At 40.9% G+C, this 26,039-nt stretch overlaps 1 protein-coding gene across 2 annotated transcripts in view; it reads right to left on the bottom strand.

Annotated features, from left to right (window-relative positions):
• Positions 1-26,039, bottom strand: part of kiaa1549la (KIAA1549-like a) — a 131,835-nt gene that overhangs the window by 71,722 nt on the left and 34,074 nt on the right. For both annotated transcript variants that reach the window (XM_030731418.1, XM_030731419.1), the window contains exons 2-8: positions 22,917-23,639; positions 19,368-20,228; positions 18,625-18,740; positions 13,077-13,299; positions 10,333-10,466; positions 9,242-9,410; positions 626-685 (exon numbers count right to left, since the gene is read on the bottom strand). In XM_030731418.1, coding sequence (XP_030587278.1) covers positions 626-685; positions 9,242-9,410; positions 10,333-10,466; positions 13,077-13,299; positions 18,625-18,740; positions 19,368-20,228; positions 22,917-23,639 — 2,286 coding nt within the window. The remainder of the gene's footprint in view (positions 1-625; positions 686-9,241; positions 9,411-10,332; positions 10,467-13,076; positions 13,300-18,624; positions 18,741-19,367; positions 20,229-22,916; positions 23,640-26,039) is intronic.

Here is a 26,039-nt window from a genome sequence, read left to right as displayed (position 1 = left end):
CACACACACACACACACACACACACATACAAACAAACAGATAACAGTGCACATACACACAGATGCAGGTGCTTACATCAATCTTGCTCTGAGTGTGTGTCTCTTACCAGAGGCCATAAGTGAGATGGAGCAGTGGACAGACAAACACACACACACACACACACACATACACACAAACACACAGGTTTCAGAATCATTCACAACCGTGATGTGATGTGAAGTGATCTCTCCCTCTGCCCGGGTCAGGAAGCTGTGAATTATACATCAATAGGTTTTCCCGGGAACAGAGCAGCTAAAGGCACTCTGAGCACAGAGGGCTCAAACGGGCAAGGGAGGGGGTGCTAAGGGAGCCCAGGGGGAGGAGGGGATGGCGCGTGAGAGGAAAGGAAAATGTAGAAAGCTAATGCCATTGTTGCTGAATTGCACAATAGCATGCACCAGGCATTTAACTAACTGCTGTTTTGTCCAGTCGATGTAGCTCTTGATTACCGCTGATCACCCAGCAGCACCTCGGTCCATGTATGTGTGTGTGTGTGTGTGTGTGTGTGTGTGTGTGTGTGTGTGTGTGTGTGTGTGTGTGTGTGTGTGTGTGTGTGTGTGAGTGTGTGTGTTCATGAACAATTTACCCGTTATGACCCAGTAGTTCTTGGTTGCTGCAGACGTGTTGAGATTATGATACTCAAGCGCTGGAGACAAAGAGAGAGAGAAAGTTAGAAATATGAGAAACTCTAATTTGATACTTTGTACCACCTGAAATTCAATTTGGGAAAACTTTCAATAATTCGTTAAGTTGCACACATACAGAATATGCCTTCCATATTCAGTTGAACAGAAACATTACTTTTGAATTTGGATGGAACTTCTTACTATATATATATAATAACACTGGGGCTTCCCTTGTCTACTTGATAAATGAAAAAATATTGAAATATAAATATCGGAAAATCCCTGAGATAGTAATGTCTTTTTATTTATTTATGGTGGAGGCTTTCATTGCATAACTGGCAGTTTGTTTAACTCAGGCTGTTGAGAACATGTGGAGCAGAAATAGAATAAAAAAAAAAAACTTTTTTAAAAGGCACAGTGTGTAAATTCTCACCACTAGCACACCTGTCAAGTCTCCCGTTTTGGCCGGGAAACTCCCATATTTTACCCCTCTGTCCTGCCGTCCTCCCATATTTTTATTTTCTCGTAAATTTCCCGTATTTTAATATCATAATTTTTGAAAAAGGATTCCTGTGCTGCTCCAAACTGAATTCTGTCTCTAGCCTCGCGAAAACTGCCACCTGCTGTAGCCTGGGTGGCAGTTCTCGTGAGGGTAGTGCCGACAGCCGGAACAAACCAGGAAAAACAACTGGACTTTTGCTGGGCTCAGTGTTGCCAACTTAGCAGCTTTTTTTTCCAAAAAGGGACTAGCCAGCACGTTCTCGCCGTGTTCTGTGTACATAAAGCCTTCTTACTGCGTCCCTTCGTACACTTTGGCATCGCTCAGCCCTCCCTCACTTCGACTGCACCCTTCAATCCCAGAACCTTCACTTAAACACTGAACCTGCCTACCCGCTCCCACCCCCAGACTTTGCTTGAGCCTTTATCAACCTTTGAGACAGGCGACAGCGAGTTTTCTTACACAAATTGGCAACAGTGTCCCAGATAAAAGAGGAGGGTTGAATATAGCTGGCAGTCGCACCCAACAGTGTTTCGTTAAATTTGATATTCTAACATTAAACAATACGGGACAAAATTGATCTATGTTATGTGGGTCTAGGCAAAGCATTAAAGTTATTAAGTTATTTCATAAAGTTCATTTGTAGTTCTAAACATATTTATGGCGTTTTTTTTCTACACTTTTTGTCTGTCCAAAGATAATAACATCTCTCCTACAGCCTTGATTGCAACTACATGCAAATGACCAATTATGCAAATTAGGCGATGATGTCACTTCTATTTTCAGCGGCGGAAAATTTCCCGTATTTTTAAATACAAAACTTGACAGGTATGCACTAGCTGCCAGTGGACTGCAGATTGCAGTTAAATAAATTCTGTTTCCATACCCCTCCCAGTTCAAGTGCATAACCCTAGCTATGGTGGCTGCTGTAGGACAAACACGTTTCAGTCAGCCAAGATAACTCAAAAACATTAAATTTAGAATGTGCCCCATAACGGCCACATTATGTTTCCCCATAACAACCACTGCCGGCCAGTTTTGACTACTGTTTGTGTATAAAAACATTTTTGTACACACAATATTTTCAAATCTTTCAACACTTGGCAATAAATCAGGAATAAAAAACGGATATGTGTCAATTAAATATTTTGGGGTATTTTACGTTTTTACCCCCGAGTCACCCCTGGCCGCCGTTCACAGTCAATGTCAATATATGTCCATGTCTATTTACTCTGGAGACTGCTGTAAAACTTCGTGAAAGGAGTCTGATGCAGTCAGTGAAGCTCTGAGTTGAGCTGTTTGGGTAAGCGCTGCTGTTTTTCTGCTGTTTGCTGAAAGTAGTGAAACTACCTTTGAAGTGGATCCAACATTGTCGGATTCGGACACTTGGCAAATAAACTCATCCAATATGAAAATTGAATGCAATTTTATTTATATAACGCCAAATCACAACAGTCAACAGTTTATGTTGTAAGGTACGACATACAATAACCTACAATAATTCAGAGAAAACCCCGATGATCAAACAATCCCCGATGAGGAAGCACTTGTGGTGGAAATGAGGGAGGAGAGCGCAGACGAGAAAGAGGGGATGAAAATATACATGTACAAATGCTGAATGGTCAGTGGTAGTTTGAAAGAGCTGTTTGTAATCTTTAAACTGAAAGTAACTCATCAGGGATATTGCGTATGTGGCGAATACATAAAATGATTGGGAAGAATTTCAGTCACTGTATTCAAGATGGCAGGGCAACATAGTGGCTTGTTGCCCTGCCACTAATGGATTAATTCTAAGTTCATGAGAATGCATCAATTTGTTGGAAGACATAATTCCACACTAATCAATATATATTCATGAATACAATATGCTTTTGTTTCTATTAAATAACCTAAATAAATTACTCACTGTACCTTTAAAGACTAGGATTATAACCACTTCGGTATAGCTTTTTTTGCTGGTAACAAACAATTAAATCATAATTAATAATTAACTGTGCTACACATCTCCTCTACTGATGCATTAGAATTATTTTGGAATTGATTTTATTAGAAGCATTTGTAACGACCACAGCAGCGCGTTGTCGAGGCAGGTTTCAGTCTCAGCTTTTGCTTTCCTTCACCTCTCACCATCCATCTACACCAGCTCTCAGTCTTCCTTCCTGCCTGCGTGCCTCTGTTAGCATCACTCTCTGCCTGTTTACCTGTCACTGTATTCATTTCCTAAAACGTCGGCTCCTTTCTGTCCACCCGGCTGTCTCCTTCTCCCGTTATACACACACATCATCACTCCTTCAGCCCGTCGACCTCTTTCTGTGTCCTAATCATCCGTCAACCTCTCCCTCCTTATTTCCCATCTGCCTGTTTCACCATCTGTCTCCACCTAACTCCTCTGAGCTGGCTGCTTGCCGAGCATCGAGTGTTTAGCCTGAGTCAGTGGCATTACAAGCTGCAGTAACTGTTAGCAGCCCGGGTTCTGTCTCCCCGATGTCTCTGTATCTGAACACATTTCCATTCACTGCGCTGTCCTCTTGAGTTAAACAAGTCCACATAAACACATAAGACAGTCGGCACTGAAGTGTGAAGGTTTAGACTTATTAAGTTAGAGAATCTGCTCAATGTGCAGATGAATCCAGTGCTCTAATTTCATCACCACAATGCCTGGAAAAGAGGGAGAGGCTTGAAGACGGGGAAGAAGAAGGAAAAAAAAGCTGCTGCTATCTAGCAAAACAGAAATACCATTCTTCAAGAAGCATAAATAGTATTACCTGTAGACTATTTTCACCTGTGGATTAATACACATTAGATGCTCAATTGAGTGAGTATTTTCTATAGGCTGTATACTTGCTTGAGTCTAGCTTTGTGGCAGTCGTCATTTTGTTTTTGTGAAACCAGATGCCACAAGTTAGGGGTGGAAGAGACTGAGGAATTGAGCTTATTGTGCTTATCAATCACAAGGGTTAGGGTCTAGACACAGGGGCTAAATCCACTGTATACAGTCTGTAGCATTTTGCAGGATGGTGTCTATTATATTAAAACAAACTACACTTTCTACATTCATGCTAACAACTGGGACATGTCAGCCAGTGCATGGATGTGTCTGTCTGAAACATCTGGCTTCAGCTAATACTGCAGCCCTAGAATAAGTTAATTATTGCTTTTTTTTAACCTTTCCATGAGTTTCATTTGTTTACCTCATGATATAATTCTTATAAGTTTCTCTGTTCCATTTCCATCACTGACTCAAGCCCCACCTCCTTCAAGCGAATCCAGGGAGTGATGTGCTTTATATAGTGAGCAGCAGTTTGTTTGAGGGAAAACAAGGAATCACACAGAATCACATCATTTGCTTGATTGACAGCCGAAGCAGCACAATGTAATAACCACGTGAGATCAAATATGCCTCACACGTACGCTGCCAAAATACAACTCAAGCTACAAAATACCGTAATCTACAGATATGCACAGAAAGGCTTTTCAAACCTGCAGTTATCTCTCAGTTAATCTCAGTTTAAACATCGATATGATCAGAAATTATTCAGACATCTCAGCGACCTTAAGGTAAGGATACACACCACAGCAGATGCAGACACTATATAAGCAGACAGGCTCAGACACGCAGTCATTGCCTATGGCGGCTAATTAAATTTACATTACACATGACTTTGCTGCTTTACACGCACACAGTGTACTTTAGCCTTTACTTGGAAAATTATCAAACGCACATGATGAAAGATTAAAACTTTTCATGATACGACACATTTCCTCTTTGATATACACAAATCTGAGTCTATATTGGTGGCAGGGATAATTCCCCTTCAATCCTCTAAAATACAAACAATTAAATGACTCTATGCTCTATAAAGAGTCCTCTGCATCTCACAAGAATCTCAATATAACTCAGCATAACTATGGGTAATACTTCTGTCCTATACGCTGATGTGCCTGTGATCATTACATACAATTTGTTTATTTAATAATTGGTTTAGATTATCATTTTACATCAACAACCATCTGCTCATTGTTTCCCTAGAAAAAGATGCAGCTTTTAAGAGAACAGACACTGTTTCTGTGGCGATGCCAAGTGGGTTTGCATGTGACTAAAGTGAAGTGTGATGTTTGAGCCCTTTGGGTGTTGAGAGCACGCACAAATAGATACTAATCTAATCTCACTGGGCTAAAATTAGCTCATTCAGGGGATATGGACAACAGACCGCCGATGGCATGATTCAGATGATAGGAGCTATACAGCTGTTTGCCCTTTCAAAATATCACAGATGGCAGTAGAGGCAAGAGTGGAATACACACGGAGCTCCTGTGGCTCACCTATGGGTCTATGGTCATTTATTAGTCTTTGTGGTGTCTTTTAATGGTGGATAAATACCTTGTGCTTGCTTGTGCTTTGTTACACTGCTTTTGCCTGCATTTCCAAAAGGATTTGGGGTATAAAGGATATGATGCAATGCAAGCAAAGCCTGCTCAGTCATGTCTGTCCAATAAAATGTGAACTACAACTGGACTAAAAATGGAAACTGAAAAACTTTGGTAAGAAAAAAAAAAACGTGATTTGCCATATTAAATTTCAGATTTCAGTCTATAGGGATTAATCAGGAGCTAACTTTGCCCATTGGCACTAGAAAGTGGATTTATTATTGGCTCAATGCAAGAGATGAGACTGAAAGAAAGCACTAAGATATGAGATGAAACAAGCTAAAAAGCAGCTATTATAGGAATATTGATTAGGCTAGCATTTGGTTAGCACTACCAAGCAAGTGCTAGGCTAAATGTAGATCCATATGACAAAGGGAGCCGCCCTGAATGTTTTCCACTTGTGAATAATCTTTCTCACTGATGGACCTAAAAATGTTTTGAATTGGCCCGTCCCAGTTTAGTGCTGCTGTTCTTCCTCCTCGGCATCAACACACACCTGAATGCTCCAGACCAGCAAGCTGCCAAAACTTCCACTTTAATATTTTATAGAGATGCTCATATTTGCTCACTATCAAATTAATCAAGCTGCACCTGATTAGCAGCAGCTGCTTGCTACTTAGCGTCTTAATTCCTATGGAAGCCGTACGGGTGTGGTTTATCACAGGACTGCAGAGTCTTAAGAAAACTTTCTGTCAACTTATACCTGATAAAAGAGCATCACAGTTCTTGAATTAGCAAAATTATTTATTGCAAGGAAAGTAAATTGAAACTTTAGCTGAGATTTCTTCCATGTGTACAGAAAAAAATAACGATAAGAGTTTTTTTTTTTATTCAGTTACAGAATCTAACTGGATTAATTAAACTGCAAAATAATAAGTAACTAAAGCATAAAACATAGTGGAAAATCCATGCTTTCATTGTAAGATTAACAACAGGTTTGTGGATTGGGTTAAAATGACGAGTTAAGAGTAGACTGGTCGAATTTTTGCTGCAAGATAAAACTTGTCCGGACCGCTGAGATACCAGCACCTTCCATTAAGCAGCAGCACCTGACACTTTGTTAATGAGAACAAAATAACTACATCAGTAAGGATATCTTTGAAAATGCCTCCTATCAGTGTTACCCAGTCCTTAATTCTCCTGCAGAGAAGCAGGTCAAACATTTGTTATGTCATAAAACATGCAACGCCCTGCAGTGAACTCACTAGTTCTCAGTAATCAGGCTTTCTGAAGGTACCCTACATATGCCATGTCAGTTGCAGCCCAGCAGCACAATGCTGCACAGACTTAGTAAGAGAACAACTGTTATGTAAAGACTAACAGCATTAGTGTGAAGAGACTCACATCCACTTTATGTGGGCGGAAAACAAACAGGAGGATCATTTTCTGTCCCCTCTTTCAGCTCAGCAAGTCTTCAGTCCTCTTGTATCAATACTGATATCACTGGCAGTCCTCCACTCTGCCTCCAAACCTCTGTCTAGTGAACCTTTCAAGACCAAAATAAATCTTCAACTTTAGAATTCAAGCCATGTTCTGTACACATGTTCCCTTCCTGCTACTTCACAAAAAAAAAAACACACACACAGCATGGATGTGAGCACAGTCTCTATCCGTGCTGTGTTTTCAAGTCAACCTTCCCAGCATAACATCCAAGCTGGTTAGATAAAAATATATAGATTCCCGACATTTTCTTGGTTTCAGATTTTTGAGGCAGATATACAGCACATCCAAAACTGACTGATGGCATTTAACTCTGAGTGATATACTGAATAAGGTGCAAACGAGGAGGGTGGGTAATAAATAAAAATGAAGGTTTACTTATTTATTTGAAGTTCTTCACGGCAGATGGTGAAAATGTTAGCAAATATTTTAATAACTAAAAAAGTCACCTTTTCAGCTACACACTATCCCTGACAATGCAGGAGAGCCTCTCTCTCATTTGTCATTATGAGCTTAAAAAGCAAAAACACCCATTAGGGCAAAAATAATGTCAAGTCAGCGTAATGTCAAACTCAATCTTGTTTGGGGGATGTACCTCAGCACCCTGTAAACGTCACTCCTAAAATGACAGCTGTGGATTTGGTTGTTTTTGATGGTGTTATAAAAAGCTCTGCCACAGCGCATTGACTTCTACAGTCGAAGTATTGCTGCAGCATCAAACACTGCAAACTGTATATGTAATACTTCTTAATATTTTCTAAATTGTCAGAGCCACATGCCTCATCCAATGATGATTTTTTTTTCATTTTAATTTCTGCTTAAAGCCCTTTATAACAGATTAGAAATGCATCATAATCATCAAGCGGCAACTCTGAGAAGATGGCTTGAAGGTGCATCTCGTGAATCAGTACTGAGCACCCTGACTGAGCTCTAATTTGCTGGCTAGTCATCATTTATTAGACTTTTGCTAGCTCAGTGTTTGTGTGTTGCACGAAGGTTTTGGCTTCTATGGATAGTTTAACCTTTCCTAACAGCTCTGAGTGGGCTAACACATCCACTTGGACACTGGAGTTACAGCACGGCTGACTTCACTGAGAGATGGAGCCAATCAGCGTCTGCTAGATCTCACCTTTGCTAATTGAAGTCACTGTAATGGACCTCTCAACTGTATTTGTGCTGTTGGTGACTTTTGGAGCATTATTAATGGATTATCTGAATAAATTTATGGCTTTCTATGTGGTACAGATCAGCCACAAAGTTTGTGCTTCACTTTAGTGAGCACACTAATGAGCAGATGACGACATAGATTAATCTGCAACGTCTGCAAACTCTGTTTTCAAAATGTTGTAATGGCCAAATACAATTAAAAAAAAAATTGTTCACTCTTACCTGTGAACGGTATGTCTATGTCATCCAGTTTCGACTGTAAAACGGTTTGAACAACACAGCACCACAGTGATGTACCTCCATGTTTATGTTTGCCACATCCAATATGGCGGCGACGGTAACGTACGATTTAGCGCTCAATTCGGCGTCTACGTACGTACGTACGTCTATGTGTGAGGCTGCTCAGTAAGCTAGCTGTTTTCCTAGCAGGCTCAGTATCTTAGCACTTAGCACAAAACATTGAAGTTGAGGTTTTGAAAAGCCCACGGTTGACATTTCATTGGCTGCAACCATTTTTATATCCAGGCTATAGCTAGCATAAGAATTTGGTTGCTCAAAAACGGGCAAAAAGTAATATGAGGCATTTCCATGAGCAGTGATGCTAACTATATGTACAGATTTTTTTTTTTTTTTAGAGTACACATTTAGTAGACAGTTGCAGTAATCAAATTTCATTACTACTCATTCTATAAACTCAGCTAGGGGAAATAAAACCAAAATTAGCTGCATGGCTATCTCACAATGGATACTCCATTAACCGCATATATGTACAGTGCTGGTATTTGATATCAGACCCTGGGAGTGACAACGCCTGCTTCAAGGTGTAGCAGCACGAATGGCAGCAAGTAAACAGTTTAGTATTAGCTGAATAAACTAGCTTACACGTTTTCTTACATCCATCCATTCTCTTCTGCTTATCCTGTTCAATTTTTTAAAATGGCTTCAACTAAAAAAAAGGGCCAAGCTCAAGATTCCACTTGATCTTTGTAGCTGTAATTACACAACATAACTACAGTAAATGGTGAATTACTGTTGCACTTACGCTCAGCAATGACCAGTGGGGGGTAGAACAGAAAGTACCCCACCAGTTCAGCAGTCAGCTGGTTGAGGAGGCTGCTGGAAATTGTCCCGTTAAGTATCGCATCCTGGTTTTTCACCACATACACCACAGTGACTGAGGGAGAGTCAGGCTCCTGAGACACACTCTGGATCTGAGGATAAACACACAAACACACACACAAGACATTTTATTATTTTATTTGTATCGGCCTTACAAATACGGTCCTGTGTGCCCCATAGGTGTCATATTAGAATGACTTCAGTACTTTACAGCAAGCACACAAACAGGCAGCCGTGGCTGCATGTATAATTCAGACATTCATACAGAAATATCTAAGCGCATCATACCACATGTCAAAAATGCACATAAAGAATGCACTGCAGAGCTCCAGACACAGTATTACACTTTGAGTGAGCACAATATAATAGGACCTGGGTGGTGCTCTGAAACTTATGTGAATGAGTCACCGTAGTAAAGTGGATGATGATACAAGGTACGAGGGATTACCATCACATTCCTGCATGAGTGTTAATATTTCAGAGGATAAATTATGAATGGACCCCATATATCTATCTCCTCATGCTGAGACCTAGTTCTGATTATAATGGTGTGTGCATGTGCAGTATATCCTGCAGTGATCAGGGTGCACTGACAGATGGAGAGAAAAAGATAAGAAAGAAAGAAGAGCCCCCCCCCCCCAAAAAAAGAACAGCTAAGGTTTGAGAATAAAACAATGCTGCACACAAATGAGCTTTGATTGTGTCTCTAATTATTTAACAACACAGTTATTTCCTTCTTTATTTTCTTAATTGCTACAAAACTGTCTGACCTTTTAACAGGAAAAAATACCAGGCAATTTACACTGAAAACAAAGAAAACTGACACCACCATCACCAAGTAAAACATATCGGGCTATTAACAGCATGGCCACAATGCAGAACGCTGTATCGTTGGTAAGAGGCCAGAATTTTACTTTACTTTATTATTCATGTTAACCTCATTAGCATGCGGCATGCAAATATGACATATTTGGCTGTCTGCTTTTCTCTAATAAAAACTGCCCCATGCAGTACCTCAACAGTGAGTGTGCTGTAGGTCTCCAGTACTTTGTCCTGAGCTTCATCAAAGGCATTCTCCAGCCTCTGCTCCAACATCTGAACAAAGCTGCAGGAGTAGATGTTGTCTGTCGGGCCAACAAACCTCAACACTGGAAAACAGATTTTAAAAAAAGGAAACATTATTTGTAGGTTACAGTTTTAAAATTTTGACAATATTTCTTTTCTTTTTTTTTATGAACTGTGTAGGCAGTTAGCTCAGTAGGATGAGAAATGGAGAAATGGGTCTGGAGTTGGGAGATCTGAGATTTGAACCTCTTCAATTGCAGATTTTATTTTTTTATTTAATTTTGTTCTAATCAATAAAAGGATACAATAAACCATTTATTGAACAAAACTCTGCTTTGCTGGAAAACCAAACACAAATAACCACTAATCATTTTTTAGACAGTAACTAATTTATAGGTAGAAACCATGTGTGCAGCCCCCTCTATGCCATATTCTTTTAATTTCTTTATCAGTAACCTATATTCAAACACTAGCTCCAAAATCTGGCTCTTCAGAATATATACAATCATTTAGAGTTTAAACTCTTTTAAAACTCTTCAACAATCCACATCATCATGCTGTATCTGGGGCTGTGGTTTAGGCATTAGTGCCCTATATACTCGTAGATGTCTGTGTGACCGATAAAGCCAAGCAGTGAGACACAGAAAGAGGATTATCATCACCATCTAGAATTAGAACAACTAAAAAGAGTAGTTCTATGTTAGGAGGTACGGGGTAAGCAGTATTGAGTCTATCAGCAGATTGCAGAGGATGTTATTAACGCTGCCTTTTTTCAGCAGTCGCCCTCCGTTTTCGCCCTGCACGCTTGTCTTTCTTTGTTGTTTTAAAAAAAAGCTCTGTAGAGACTGAGACAGGAGACGTGGAACAATATTCTGACCTAAATTCAAATGCCTCGGTGCTTATGAGTGCAGGCTACCCCCCCCCCCCCCCCCCAAAAAAAAGAAAACATTCACTGGTGTCTCACCCTGCAACACTGTGCAGGCAGAAACACTGCTGACCCAGTTGGTAATCTTATGTAAATGAATCTATGGCTGCTAAATTGACACATACTACAAATTTATGGATTATGAGCTGTACAAACACAGAGATGGATTTTCATTTCTGCCTTAAGTGCCTACTTCAGCTCACACACAGGTGTAGATATAAGAAGAGCTTTTACTACAGCAAGCATCCGACTGCGAGCACTCAAGTGAGAGATCTGTCAGTGAGCCGTAGTTGTTTTTACAGAAAACGTGAAAGCCACAACACAAACGCTTTCCATCAGTGATTGAAGCCACTGTGTGTAGGATCAAAATGGAAACTCTGGCCAATGTCCTTCATGAACATTAGCTAGAAATCATTCTTGGACTTCAAGCAGGAGGAGGAGCTTGTTTCCAAGAAATTTTGCATGTGTTGCAGACAATTTTATTAATTAGAAGGAAACAAACAAAAAAAATGTATTACATAAGAAAACCAAGAAACAAGTGGAATAATATGATTGGTATTTCCTAGTTTCTATGACAGGGAGACTGATTAAACTGCTATTTTACATATGAAAAATGCCCCCTCTTGTCATCTGCTGCACAACAACACTTCTGCCCATGAACCATTATTGCTTCATAGAGCTGAAGAGAAATTCAAAGGTGATCATTATTCGTATCCTTCCTATTATTAATATGTTTTTTTTTATGAATGCAACTTTAAGAAAATTATTAATTATAGACAATAAATGTTCTTTCCTCCTTTTCTTATTACCTTCTCTTCCTTAGCTCCATAAATCCAGAATTTAATTTAAAATCCTTCTTGATGATTACGCCCCATCATACGTTAAAATCACGTTGCTGTTCTTACATGTGGTTCTTTGGGTTTCCCGTAGAACCGACTCCCAGTCTGGATTCAGGAGACAGACAAACTTTCCTTTTGGAAAAAACTAATGGGTAGGGCTGCATTCAGAGACTCTGTGCAATCCCTTTGTTATGCTGCTATAGGCTCAGGTTACTGGGATACTTATAATGATCAACATTTCTTAAAAGGGAGTTCTTCCTCCCCACTGATTCCAAGTGCTTCCCAATAGGGAATCATCTGATTGCAGACGTTTTCTCTCTAATACTGTAGGGTTTTTAGCTTAAAATATAAAGGACCTTGAGGCGCCTCTTGTTATGAAAAGGTGCAATATAAATACAATTGAACCGAATTGAATAATTATTCAGAACAGTGCAAAACCTGCCAAATTCTTCCTTTTTTTTTCAAGAAATTCCAATCTGCACATTTTAAACAACAATTCAATAATTGCAGAGCTTTTCCTACCCTCATTCCCATGAGCTTTGGATGTGTGTTTGAGTGTGCACACTGAAATGTGTTTTTTTTTAAGAGGCTTAACAGGCTGACTAAATGAATGAACCAATTTGCCTTTGCTCTGCAATCACGGGAGTTTGTATGGGATTTAGGGTATCAGAGAAGAGCAAAGCAGAGCAGACATGTAATCAAAATTTTTCTCATTTTGACTCTGCTCTACTCTTCCCCTGTGCCTTCCTCCCTGTAGCCTCACTGCATTCTCTCCCTCCCTCTCTCTGCATATCTTTAACCTCTGCTATCCTCTCACACTCCACCTCCAACATGCACATCACCAGCTCCTAATCAAGCTGCTCTTGTGAGATCCTCTTAAGTAAAAATCGCTCCATAATTTCACATTTTTTTTGGTTTGTTTTCATCACCTGTTTTCAGCTGCAGGTGAATATTTGGAGTGGGCACCCAGGTTGCCACGGGAACCAGAACTGCCTTAACCAATGGGGTGTGCTGCCGGATGTCTGACAGGAGCTTGTCAAAGCCGTAAACGTTCAGGGCTCGGACGACCAAAGAGGAAATGTAGACAGTTTTCCCGTTGGTCACGTAGTAACCCAGCGTCACGTTGCGGGGGCTGCAGTCGTCACGTTCCACCTGTGATGGAGACACAGAGGAGAAGAATACAAATCTACATTTATATCTGTATTTCAGTGGATATTTATCTCTAAAAGACTGTTTACTTAGAGGATTTGTGTCCTCGTTTCAAAGCACGTGCACTGCAAAGAACTGCAGAAACCGTATCAGAGAGGAAATCAGGTGACACGAGCTAGGAAAACTACACTGCACACAAAGCATCCTTTTCTGATACATGTTGTACTCAAGCTATGGGTTTCAAATATAAATGCATCAGACTATGAATATTTATAATCCTTGCTTCTTCTTCTTTTTTTTTAAAGTCAAATCTGACTCAAGGGCATATTATAGCTTGAGCCTTCACCAGTCATGAATCTGACTAACCGCGTCCCAGAAAAAAACACACACAGACAACAATCGGCGGTGAGTCAAGGCTTGTATTTCTGGAACTATACACCGCCCACCTTCCTCTACCCTCTACCTTCAACCGCACTGAGCTGCTGTAGCTTGTGTTACTATGGCGTTTTCCTCTTTCTTCATCCTTCTTTTTCCTCTCCTCTCCTTCCTGGCTGCCCCTGGCGAGTCTTTTTCTCAAAAATAACACATCCCTCTTAGTGAAACTGTATCTCATTAACCTTCCCTCCTACTCTCATCTCCTTTACATTCCATGCAAACAGAAATGAAAGAAAATTCACCCAGGTTTCCAAACTATAGCTGCCTGCCATCTTTGTTTAAGTCCCTTTCTGTTTTAAATTCTTGTCAAAGCTTTAGCCCCAGTTTCTCCTTTGGTTTTTAATTATGCTCAGCGACACATCCTTTTATTCCAGCAGCCCACCTTTGGGTTTTGCATATCATTAGAAAACAAAAAAAGAGCTTTTGGAGCTTTCATTTCATTTTAAGGCCTAAAATGAGGGTGCGTGGAATTAAAAGTATTTCTTGCAGATGTTATATGTGGCTGCAGTGACTGACTGGAAAAGATTTGTTGTCCTCTTGTCCTCCCATGAGAATAGCAACAAGGGAAGCCAGTGAAGAAGTAAATGATTTAAAGTCAACCCAATCCTGTGATGCAAGCATTGCAAATGCTGTTTAAACTGACAAACATCACACAATATTTATTTTTATATTTTGATTCTGAGACCAGTCTCGATAGCTGGGGGTCGGTCCGCCCTTGGCAACCGCCTGACACACACATTGCATCCGACCCCTATGACGCCTTCTGTGGGTGGTGGCCTCCAGCTCGCCGTGGAACAGTTTGCTAATGTATAACGTCTGGTACCAAAATATATATATTTTTGACTGTATTGGGACTTAAACTTAGGATTATGGCTACCTTAATCGACAGGTGTCCCGACATAGACAGCTGTAGCCAGCAGCTAATCTGAGCCACTGACCTGAACCTCTGCACCATGTTTGTGCCGCTGGTGCTTTTTAGCCTCGGTACTTCCCAAGAAGTTGTTGCCCTTTCGCAGTTTATGCTTCGGGTTTATGTCACGACACACAGTGTAAAACAGCATGTTTCAGACAAGGTTGTGTAAAACAAGCTGTTTAGATACTCCTGTCTCTTTAAGGATCCCCCCCCCCCCCCCCCCCCCCCCCGCTTTACGCCAACTTGCTTCTGATTGGCTAATATCTGGAAGCCTTCTAGGAGCAGGCTAAGGCCTGGACTTACTTTTATACATTTCTGTATTTGAAACATTGGTGCAGTTGAATATGAACATGTTGTTTCCAAACTTTGTCATAATGCTAGAATATTAACGTCCACTACACCACACTGGACATAAAGTGATAATAATAAAAAGGAGATCTACTGAAATAAAGGAAATATTTCAGAAAAGGAAAATAACATCACCAAACATGTCCCAATTAATTTATCTATTGAAATATTAGATTTACAATGTACAAATTATTGTTTGTAAACATCTACAGCAGGTTCAAAGCCAGCTGCTAGAAGCTCTTATGCACTGTTGATTTTATAATTAACACAGGGGGATAAATAATTCTGTATATCAGAGCTAGGATATTAAGCATGTCTGAGTGTTTATACAATCTGTGGGTGCTGCATGAAGTAGGACACAATAGTTGACAAATAGTTGAGACAGTTTTAGCTCTTTATATCTATATCACATAATCCTTTTTAAATTCCTCATGGGCCCATAAAATGCAGGGAAGCTGCTTTGAGCTCAGTTTTGTTTTGCACACGTGAAAAGCAGTGTTTTATTTAATAAAACCAACGAGACCTGACCTCGCCCTCTGCTGTCACTTTTCTCTCTGCCGTCTTTTGAAAGCTGTAAAAAAAGGCCAGTTTTGCAACAGTGTTCAATGATGCAACATATTAAATTAAATCTGCAGGCTAATTTCATGCTGTTTGACAATTCTTGTCCAGGCTGAAGCAACATTTTGCCTACATAGCACTGCTTGTTAAGATCTGATACCTTCCTGTTGTTGTTGCTGTCTCTCATCAGACTGATCCTGACTGCCAAATAATAGCCTACGTTATCTGGTGGATAGGATGAGAACTCAGGAGATTGAGGTTGTGTGTATGTGTGGCAGGAGGGTTAGATGAAAGTGGACTGGAGCTTAGAGATACTGAGTCACTCCAGCGTAAGCTCACAAACAACTGGATAAAAATAGAAAAATGGAAAAAAAAAAAAGATGAAGACAGAAGTCAGACGGACAGGGAGATGAAGCGAGGCAGGTGGACATACAGAGGCGGGCGGGCCCAAAAGGCATACAAACAGACAAGCGAGACAGACAGGTTGGCAGAAAATCAATCGACTTTAAACCCGGGGAGCAATCAGATTGGAGGGAGGTGGAGGAAGTGAGCAATACGAGAAATGTAAATATTGAGAAATATGCAGGATGAGGGTGAGAGAGTGACTGGGTGAAAGAGAGGGAGACAGAAAAAATGAAGAAGAAATAAAAATAGACGCAGCCTCTGAAAAGAAACAGGAGAGAGGTTTGCAAAGTCAGAACGGAGACAAGATCATACGGAAATTATGTGAATGCCAAAAGAAAGTAACAGCTCATCCTTAATTTGCTTTACATTGCACTGCATGTGAGACGGTACGAGAGTGTGTAATAACCTCTCTGAGCAAACTGTCTCACTATTCAGCAGGTCACAACCATTCAGACTCAACTACAGTCTGCATTAGTCACCTCTCTCTGTTTGTCTCGAGCTCTCTTCATGTGAGTCCTTATGAAGTGAATGAGGAGGAGGAGGAGCAAGTGATGACATACTCACATATAGGATATCTCAGCACACATGAAGAGGCAATTTATGGCAACACAAAAGCACAACTAAAAGACTTGGGTACTGCAGCAGGTACTCTCTTATGATCATTGTGTTCTAAATATTTTTAGACCTACAAGATTTCTTGTACATCACTAAATGTACTTGAAGTTTAATAATGAGCATGCTTTTATTCTGAAAACTATGGAGCCACTGTGCTGATGTTGCTCTGTTCTTTAATGAATCAATTTTGTGCTTAATTCCAAGATTCAAATCTTAATAACCACTGAGCTATTTTACTTGCCTCCTGTAGCCACTTATCAACTGCAATTATAATTTTAGTATTACATAAGTTTGTTATTACTAAATAGCACTTATTGTGAATTGCTCAGAATACAATTCACTAGCTAAGCATGCTAGCATTAGGTGCTAACTTAGCACCTTCTGGTCACTACTGGCTCCAGAAAAGACCAACACCACTGTTTGACATCCAGAAACCAGTGGGTGATGTCACAGTGGCTATGGTTTTGATCTTGAGTATTTAACATGATTATTGATTAATTTAATGTGAAGTCCATATTATATGGTTCGGGCACCATTTCAGTGACCTCTCATACCCTATAGACGGGGGGCATTGTCATCTTGGAATAGACCGCTCCCATCACTCCATCACAGGAGAAGGAATATCAGAACAGCTTCATATTGATTTGCAGTGACTCTTCTCTCTAAGGGGACTGGTGTTAATCTTCTTTTACAGGTCCCTTTAGGGGTCACCACAGTGGATGGTCTGCCTCCATTTCACCCTATCCCTACCGTCCTCCTCCACCACACCAATCCTCTGCACACTACATCCATGAATCTCCCTCCTCTGCACATCTCCAAACCATCTCCGCCTTGCCTCTCTAATGTTGTCTCCAAAATGCTCAACCTGAGCTGAGACGTACTCATTTCTAATCCCATCTCTCCTGGTCACTCCTGATGAAAATCTTAACATCTTCAACTCTGCCACCTCCAGCTCCACCTCCTGCCTTTTTGACAGTGCCACCGACTCTTCCCTTTCACTCTTGCTGCTCTCCTTCTGTCACAAATCCCCCCTGATACTCGTCTCCACCCACTGCACTCTCTTCTTCACATCTTTTGTGCACTGTTCATTGCTTTGAATGATTGACCCCAGGTATTTAAACTCATTTACCTTCACTACCTGGATTCCTTGCATCTTCATTGTTCCACCTGTCTCCCTCTCATTCATACACATATATTCTGTCTCACCTCTACTGACTTTCACTCCTCTTCTCTCCAGAGCATGCCTCCACCTCTCCAGGCTCTCTTCCGCCTGCTCCTTAGTCTCATTCCAGATCACTATATCATCTTCAAATATTATAATCCACATTGACTCCTTCCTGACCTCATCTATTAACCTGTCCCTCACCACTGAAAACAAGAAGGGGCTCAGAGCAGATCCCTAATGTAACCCCACCCCACCTGTCACCTCACCACTGTCTCACTGACCTCACACCTATCACACATGAGCAGCCTGAGGTTATTTTTACCCCTATTAATGGAATGCAGTAACCGATTATACTGTGTAACACTATGTTTGTCTTTTTACTATAAAACAATAGAAAATGTCCATTTTAACTGTCAACCTTTTTTTATTTTAGAATGATTTTTTTTTGCCCCACAACAGCAAAAGTTTCTTGGAGTGTTTGGTTGAAAATTACACAGTATTCAAGAAGATTCTTGAAACCTCAGGAAATCTGTCTCAACTCTTGAAATTTTGTGTTTGATCTGAAGAAAGATTTGATCAAACTGAACTTTTGTTACTTCAATTTATTGTTATTTTTTCGTTTAATTGAACATTTTTACCATTTTATTGGCAATTTTTGAAGAGAAAACAGCTTGAAAAAAAGCTTAAATCCTAAAGACTAGTAACTGGCATTATATGGGAAAATGACAAATTTGTAAAATCATTGTCTGAACCACAAAGGCAAAGTTTTACAGAACTAGAAAAACATAGTTTAAACCCAAAGACAAGACAAAAGTGGAAATTTGTTACATTTGGTTACAAATTAATCTTTAAATGTGTTATTTTGCCGTTAGGGGAAAATAAAACAGACCTGTGCATAAGCAGTGGAGTCATTCAGGGCTCTCTGCAAGGCATGGCTCAGACCTTTGGAGAGGTTCTGTTTCAGTATGAGGTCCAGGCGGTTCCTGCGCAGCTCTATAGATAATACTGCGAAGGAAACAAATTATGAAATTAGTTAATGATTGTGCACAACGTGGTCACATTTACCTCATTTGTATTCTTTAACAAGACTGCCAGCACTGCTTGTGCTGTAAACCTAAAGTCTACTTACTCTGACCACATCTGTAGTTCAAGATTATATCAATAATATATATTAAGTACCACCTCAGGTACTAATAAAATACCACAGCATCTCTGCTATATGCAATCAAAGGCTTGCATGCTTATTACTAATGATCTCTGACTTTTTATATTTGTGAGTGAGGAAAAGCTGCACTTATTTATGCAAGTTTTAATTAATTTGTGCACATGTACCGACATCTGGGCCACAAAATAGGTACATTCTGCATTTCTTTCTATTCATTTTCTTCCTGAAGATTGGCTAAAGCCTACCTGTACATATCACTGAGTGCGCTTTATGTAATTTGAAAGAACATGCAGTACCTAGAGTGTATTTTAAGAGAGCTCCCTCATGTCCTAGCCATTCATCTTATTAGCTTTATTTTATCTTACTTCTCTTCCACACGTGACCAGAAATGTTCCAGTTTTAATAAATGTTCAGAAATGTATCATTATCTCATGATCATGATCCCAGTTACGCTGTTTGTTCCTTACCTGTTCTAACCCAGAACCTTTCAGTCACATTGCATGGCAGAGGACTTTCCTCTGCACTGGTACTAGATGGAGGCGGTGTAGTTGTGGCAGGAGGTGGTGTAGTCTGGATGAACACAGTGGTAGCAGGTGTCTCAACTGTTGTGGTGGTAGTGGTAGAAGTAGCAGTAGTAGTAGTAGTAGTAGTAGTAGTAGTGGCAGCAGTAGTAGTTGTGGGTGCCATGGTGGTAGTAGTGGGAGCAAGAGTAGTAGTGGTGGTGGTGGCGATAGTGGTGGTGGTGGTAGGGGGAGCAGTAGTAGTAGTAGCAGTAGTAGTAGTCGTTGGGGCAGGTGTGGTTGTAGTGGTGGTTGCAGGTTGAGTGGTTGTAGTAAGTCTGAGGCTTGTTGTTTGCGGCGTGGTTGTTGCAGCACTGGTATTTAACGATGACATTTCATCACCCCTACTGGTCGCTTCCTGATTCGTCACATCATTGGTGGTCACAGTAAAAATGGTCGTTGAGGGTGTTGTCGTAGTTACTGTCGTCAGCTGAAGGCTGTCATTGGTCACAGTGTCCTGGCCTATGGTGTGCGTAGCCACGCTGGATTCTGGTGGTGTTTGTGCTCTTGCCGTAGTGGGGAGCGATAAAGATGAGCTGGTAGTGGGTGTCAGAGGCGTCTTTATGGTGATAGTGGTGGTGGTAGCTGTCGTGGTTGGACGCCGTGAGGTGTTTCTGGTACGCACAGGTGCGGTGGTGTTCCACTGATGGGTGGAGAAAGGGCTGGTGACATTGGCAGGAAGCGTGACGTCGTGGTCACCCACTGTGGACAGGAGCGATTCTGGGACCGTAGGGAGATCCCAGGCTGGCAGGCTGCTCACAGAGTCCTCTGCAAGAAGAGAAATATGGACATCAGCATTAATAAAGGATGTCCAGTGATTCTGAATAACTCAGCCGCTATCCTAACAGATCAGCTGATCCCAAAACCATCACCCATAAGCTGAGGCTTCAGTTGATACCCTTCTACAGATTCAAGTGACTATCTCAAATAGGGGATGCCATTCAAGCTACTTTAGCCTGCCCACAGTTGCTGCACATCTGCAAGCCACTTTGTGACCCACCATTCCAGCTCCTCCTTTCCTGGTCTTTCTGACTTAACGAATGTTGCGTCTGATGTCAGTGATGCCTGATTTGTTCTGTATGGGGGTCCTGCTTCTGCTCTCCCCAGTTTCAGCTTTCCATGAATGCACAGGGAAGGATGGAGAGGTCCACGAACAAAGACATTCTTCCAAATACGTATTGTTACTGCAGATGGAAAAATCACTCTTCTTTTGATTATAGTGGTCCTGAGTGAACTCTATTTCTCATATAAAAACAAATAGGAGCCACAGAAAGATAAGAAACTAGAAAATATTTATGCTGTTCTTGGTGTTTTTATGACATTTGTTGACCTACATAAAATGCATGCAATATACAGTATGACATAAGAGACTACATGCTGACAGAGAGATATATGTATGCCTCACTGAATTGATTCACACTGCTGCAGCTAGACTTGGCTTTGACCTGAATCTATAATATTTGACTTCTAAGAAGTGCAAATATACCTTTTACCTACTCAGTCTACACCTAAATGCAGATACAATGACCCCTGAGCAACCACATTTAGAGCAATGCCTCTTAAATCCCCATGAAAGCACTAACATAGGGGTATTTAAACCTAAATAAAGTCATACAAATGAGGCAGTTGGCCTGTTAATAGCAAACTCTGCAAGACTCAGTTGTCACTTTTCTCGCAGTTGAGGAACGAGGAAGATGAGAAGGTTTTTGTCCAATTGAAAGTGCACAGATGAACTGATGATAGTTTCAATTTTGCATAGGAAATAGAAATCCAATTATAAAGTGTGAACCAGAGGGGCATTTTAATGACAGGGGTTCATAATCCATCTACATACTGATGGGAGACGCATATTGATGAGAAGCGTAAAGGAGGTTGAAGTAAACAAGAGGCAGACGATCAATGAACCTTTTCAGGCCGAGCTGCAGATTCATTCTTATCACCACCCGAGGACTCGTGCTCGTTATGTGACAGAAAACACTGAGCAACAGGATATTAACTTTCTGCTCACTCATTGATCAGAAGCTAGAACACGTGTGGAGGAATTACCTTTCTGAAGACGTCAGTGCCCATTGATGATGATGGAATGACAGGAAGCAGGGACATATGGAGGTGATGGGATGGGACAGAACATGGATGTTGATGATGATGAAGATGATGGCAATATGATTAAAGTTGGTGACAAAATAGTGAGGACAATGATGGGATGATGAAGATGGTGCTCTTAAGCGGATGTGATGATAGTAACGCTGAAAATTACAATTTAATGAGAATAGTTAAGGATGAAGATTGATGATGGATAACATCAAAGTATGCTGTAGGCTTAAAAAAATAAAAGCTGAGCAAAATCAGCTGACTGTTTGCTATTCCCCTCACTTACTGCCATCGGGCTCTGTGCAGCGGAGTAACTAGAGTTAATGCATGCCATTATTCAATTAGAGGGAGCGATTAAATTCCACAGTCCCTGCAATCAGGTGATCACAATAAAGCAGTCTCTTTATGATTATTTTTCACAGGATGCCAAATACAGTCACACACTGTTGTGCATGATCGTTCAGCGACACATAATCCACATAGGAGTCTGACTATTTGGAAATGTGAGAAATCGCACTGTTGCTGAGACAATTTGCAAGTACTGAACATTAGTTTGAGTAGCTAAAGTTTGGTGGGAGGGCAACAACTTGATCCTACTTCAAGCTAGTTTAAAGTTTGGCTGCAGTCAGCGGGTCAAACAGCTTCATTTTGCTAGTCTAAGTGGCATGTTTCCTCTTTTTCTAAACAGACTAAACAGACTGTGTGGATTGTGTCATTGCAACTGCACTAAATAGTGATGTCAGTGATGTCCACCCAAACTAGCATTTTTCATTAGATAGCATGAGCCTCTGCAGATGAACTGGGCCTGGTTGCATCACATGTCGAGCTTATTTGTCTTACAAGAAACATAAAATCAATGTTTGGAGTTTCACTGTCCATTTTTGAAGCAAAAGCAGGTTCTGATTTCTTGTTGTTATCAGCTACAGCTAATTATCTGATAAATACTAATCTAAAATCTCACGGCTGATTAAGTTTTTTCTGCTAATGAAAAACGCCTGATCTCTATGCAAACTGATGCTAAGTGAAAAAAGCTGCATATTTTTTACATTTAACGCAAAGTTATTTATAAACAGTATGTTTTACATTTTCTAGGAGAAATGAGTAAGGCTAAGATGAAGACAGTACACTGTGAGCTCAGTGAAGGTTGCTGGTTGCCTGTGAAGGTCAAAAACGCTTTGAAAATTTGGTTTCTACTTGTGCTGATAAGCAAACAATTTATGTTAAATTTGTGGTTTTGGAAAAAAGTCCTTGTTTAAGTCCACAGTGTGTAGTTATGGTTGTTAAGACTTAATCATCGTTGGAGGAACGAGCTTAGGATCATTGTAAAAATGTGAAATATATTCAAATGGCATAGCTATTACATACCCATGATGGAGCTACTGTTGCTGTTGGAGGAGTTGCTGTTGACAACAACTGCAGATGAATTGTGTGATCCTGCTGTGTGACTGTCTTGTAGTGTACTAGCTGGAGAGGAGGAGGATGTGGAGGAAGAAGGCAAAGAGGATGCTTTTGTTGTAAAGGAGGAAGAGGAGGCCCTGGATGATGATGAAGAGGAGCTTTTGGTCCAAGCAGCTTTGGACAGCAGCCCTAAAGGTTTTCCAACCACTGGCGCCTGCAGCTCTGCTGTCTCTGCCAGCATGGTTAGGACGGATGAGAAGGCTGCCTGCTCTCTTCTTTCCTCTCCATCTGTCTGCAGCCTCTGCTGCCCCAGCCAGGAAGCTGTGTCCCTAGGCATGCTCGATAGGTCGCCCCCTTCTGTGTCTACAGGCCTCCATTCTGCCCCGACTTCAGCCCAAGTACCGGTTCCTGCCATAATCCCAGTCTCGGCAAAGACTTTGCTGCCTGCTTCAGCACGCACTCCTGCTTCTGTTTCTGTCCAAACTGCTGTTCTGGCCTCAGCAAACACTTTGCTCCCGGGCCAAGTCTCAGGCCCAGAACCAGGACCAGTATCAGGCCCATCCATCGCGTCTTCATTTTTAGCCCCAGCTTTGTCCCCAATCCCAGGGGTGGCCGAGAGGTTGGCGGACACCGCGGGGTCCAGAAGCAAATCAGCTTGCCTCATTGACTCATGATGACCTCCCTCGGCTGCTGGAAAGAGTGATAGAGAGGGAGAATGGGGTGGATGAAAGGAAAAAGAAGGAACAGTGTTTAATTAGGAGTTCTGGGCAGCAGTATGATAGTGAGCAGTCTTTGACTCATCAGTCCCACAAGCCAGTTTTTTTGATAACACATCATGTTCCCTTCCATGCATGTAAACACACTCTAGCACACGCACAGCTGGAATCCTCAGATCATTAGTCCTCATAATGCCATCACAACTTTACAGCTGCCAGGAGATTTTAACTCATCTGCTCATACTCAGGAGAAAACACAAATTTCTCCTTCACTCTCTGGCAAACACACACACATATGCATATTCTTTCTCTTTTTCCTCCTCTGTCTCTCACACACACACACACTTATCCAAAGGGATTAAAACTGCAACTGTGGAAAATAGTAATAATGTCTAAAGTAGGTCACTTATGTTTTTAGAGGATAAAGCATAGGGAATTAATTTAGATGTTCCAGAGTGCATTAGGACACACACTCACACACACACACACAAATCCTAATCAGCTGTGATTTCACAGATACTAATCTGATCTGTTAGGTTAGCCGTGCTACCCGTGGAGTTATTATTCCTAGAACATACACAGCCGCGTTCAGCTCACAAGTCAGATGATGAGAATGATCTATTTTCCAAGCAAAGTTTGGGGTGGGTTATTTTTAAGTAAACGCAGTTTTATGGCGTCATTTTTCATTTGGTAAACACCAGATGATACAAGGAAATGGAGCAGCAAAGATAACATCCAGTCAAAGCATTTAGCTCCGGCTTTTATCTCCATTCTCTGAACTGTCTTCATCTTCTCAACAAAGCCTGAAGTTTGGCAAAGAGTGGCGATCTTCCTGCCTAATGTATTCAGACCCAAAGGCACCTTGCTTTAGTGGAAATGAACGATGAAGAAATGCAAGACTGATCATCTGATTGGCTTGTTGGCCTTCTCAGTGGGTGATATGGTTTATTGCATCTGCTCATTTGTTCTGAAGCAGAAAGGTTCAGCTTTGGTGGATTTTTTTTTTTTTTTTCTAGCCAAGAGATTTTAAGCGAGAAGTGAATCTGGATAGATTTTTTTTTTTTTTTTGCAGCACACACTCATTTCAGCCTGTGTGTTAAGTGTGCGTGTGTGACGTACGCTTCCCACGCTCCCCGTGTCTCTGAGGAGGATCGGTTAATTAAAAGACAGTGATTCTGAGCAAGAGAGGCTTTACAGAACCAGCTCTGAGCTTAGCTGCTGTATATCCTCTGGACTAGAAAGCCTTACACCACTGCACTATTAACTACCACCAATCTGTTCCTCATTATAGGATGCTATATTATAAATATCATTAAAGGTAGAAGTTGAGCTATTAGCAATTTATATTGTAGCTTTTTTATGTGCTATGCTTTATGTTGGTGCAAACATCCTGAGCTCCAGTAGTTAGAGTAAGGAAAACATGAAAGCTAGAAGTGGTAGGAAGCAACAGGAGAGTCATATGATTATTAAATTTGTCACATTTGGCTCATAAGTGTTGATAGAGATTCATGCCACTCTATTCACATCTTGTCTTTAGTATTGGTACTAAGGAGGGAAAACCTAATTGTTGTCCAGCTGTAGGACAAAGCCAGCTCTTCTTCAGCACCATTTACAAACCAGTCCACATTTCCACAGGTTTTGAGAAGCCAGCGTTACGTAGAAAAAGCTGGGGGCATTTCCATGGGAAGGTAAACCATTAGTGAATTTCTTGCCCCTCCCACGTTGTCCTCTCCCAGCTTTGGGGCCAACAACGCTGTGGTGCCAGATTTTGGGCACCAGCACCAGACTTTTTTGGTGGAAAGTGGTGTAACTGATTCATAAGTGGTCCAGAGTATATTAATTTACTCAGATCTGTATAAACATAAGTGCACAATAATTATTTGTTTTTTGCTTTATAAGGATTACTTTCTTTCCACGGTCGCCCTTTTGTTTCTTTAAGTAGCTAATGGGAAGTTTATTTGAGTGGACGGATGAATGGACGTGGAATGAGTGAATGAAACCATTGATGGATGGTGTAAAGGATGCGAGGCCTTTACCATATGCATAACTGTTTGCAGTGTTTTGAGTGTTTTCTCCTCCAACAGTTGGCCACCTGCTCTGGCTGAGAGCAGCATATGCGACTCTACCATCAGACCTCTGACAAAACACTAGGATAGAAGAACCTCTACTGAGAACAAATATGGACATTATGGATGGCTAGATGGATAGGTAGGCGGGACAGAAAGTATGGATTAAAGATGGATAAATAAATGTCCAGGCATGACATGATTTATCTGTTTGAAAAAGTCAGACTGAACATTTCCATGTGAGAACATTTGGTTTATAGCAGATTATGAGAATCATCACATGAAAATGGTGCACAAAGCAGGCTATT

Source organism: Archocentrus centrarchus, chromosome 6, assembly GCF_007364275.1.
Source record: "Archocentrus centrarchus isolate MPI-CPG fArcCen1 chromosome 6, fArcCen1, whole genome shotgun sequence".
Taxonomy (NCBI): domain Eukaryota; kingdom Metazoa; phylum Chordata; class Actinopteri; order Cichliformes; family Cichlidae; genus Archocentrus; species Archocentrus centrarchus.
This window is presented reverse-complemented; position numbering and strand designations above follow the sequence as displayed.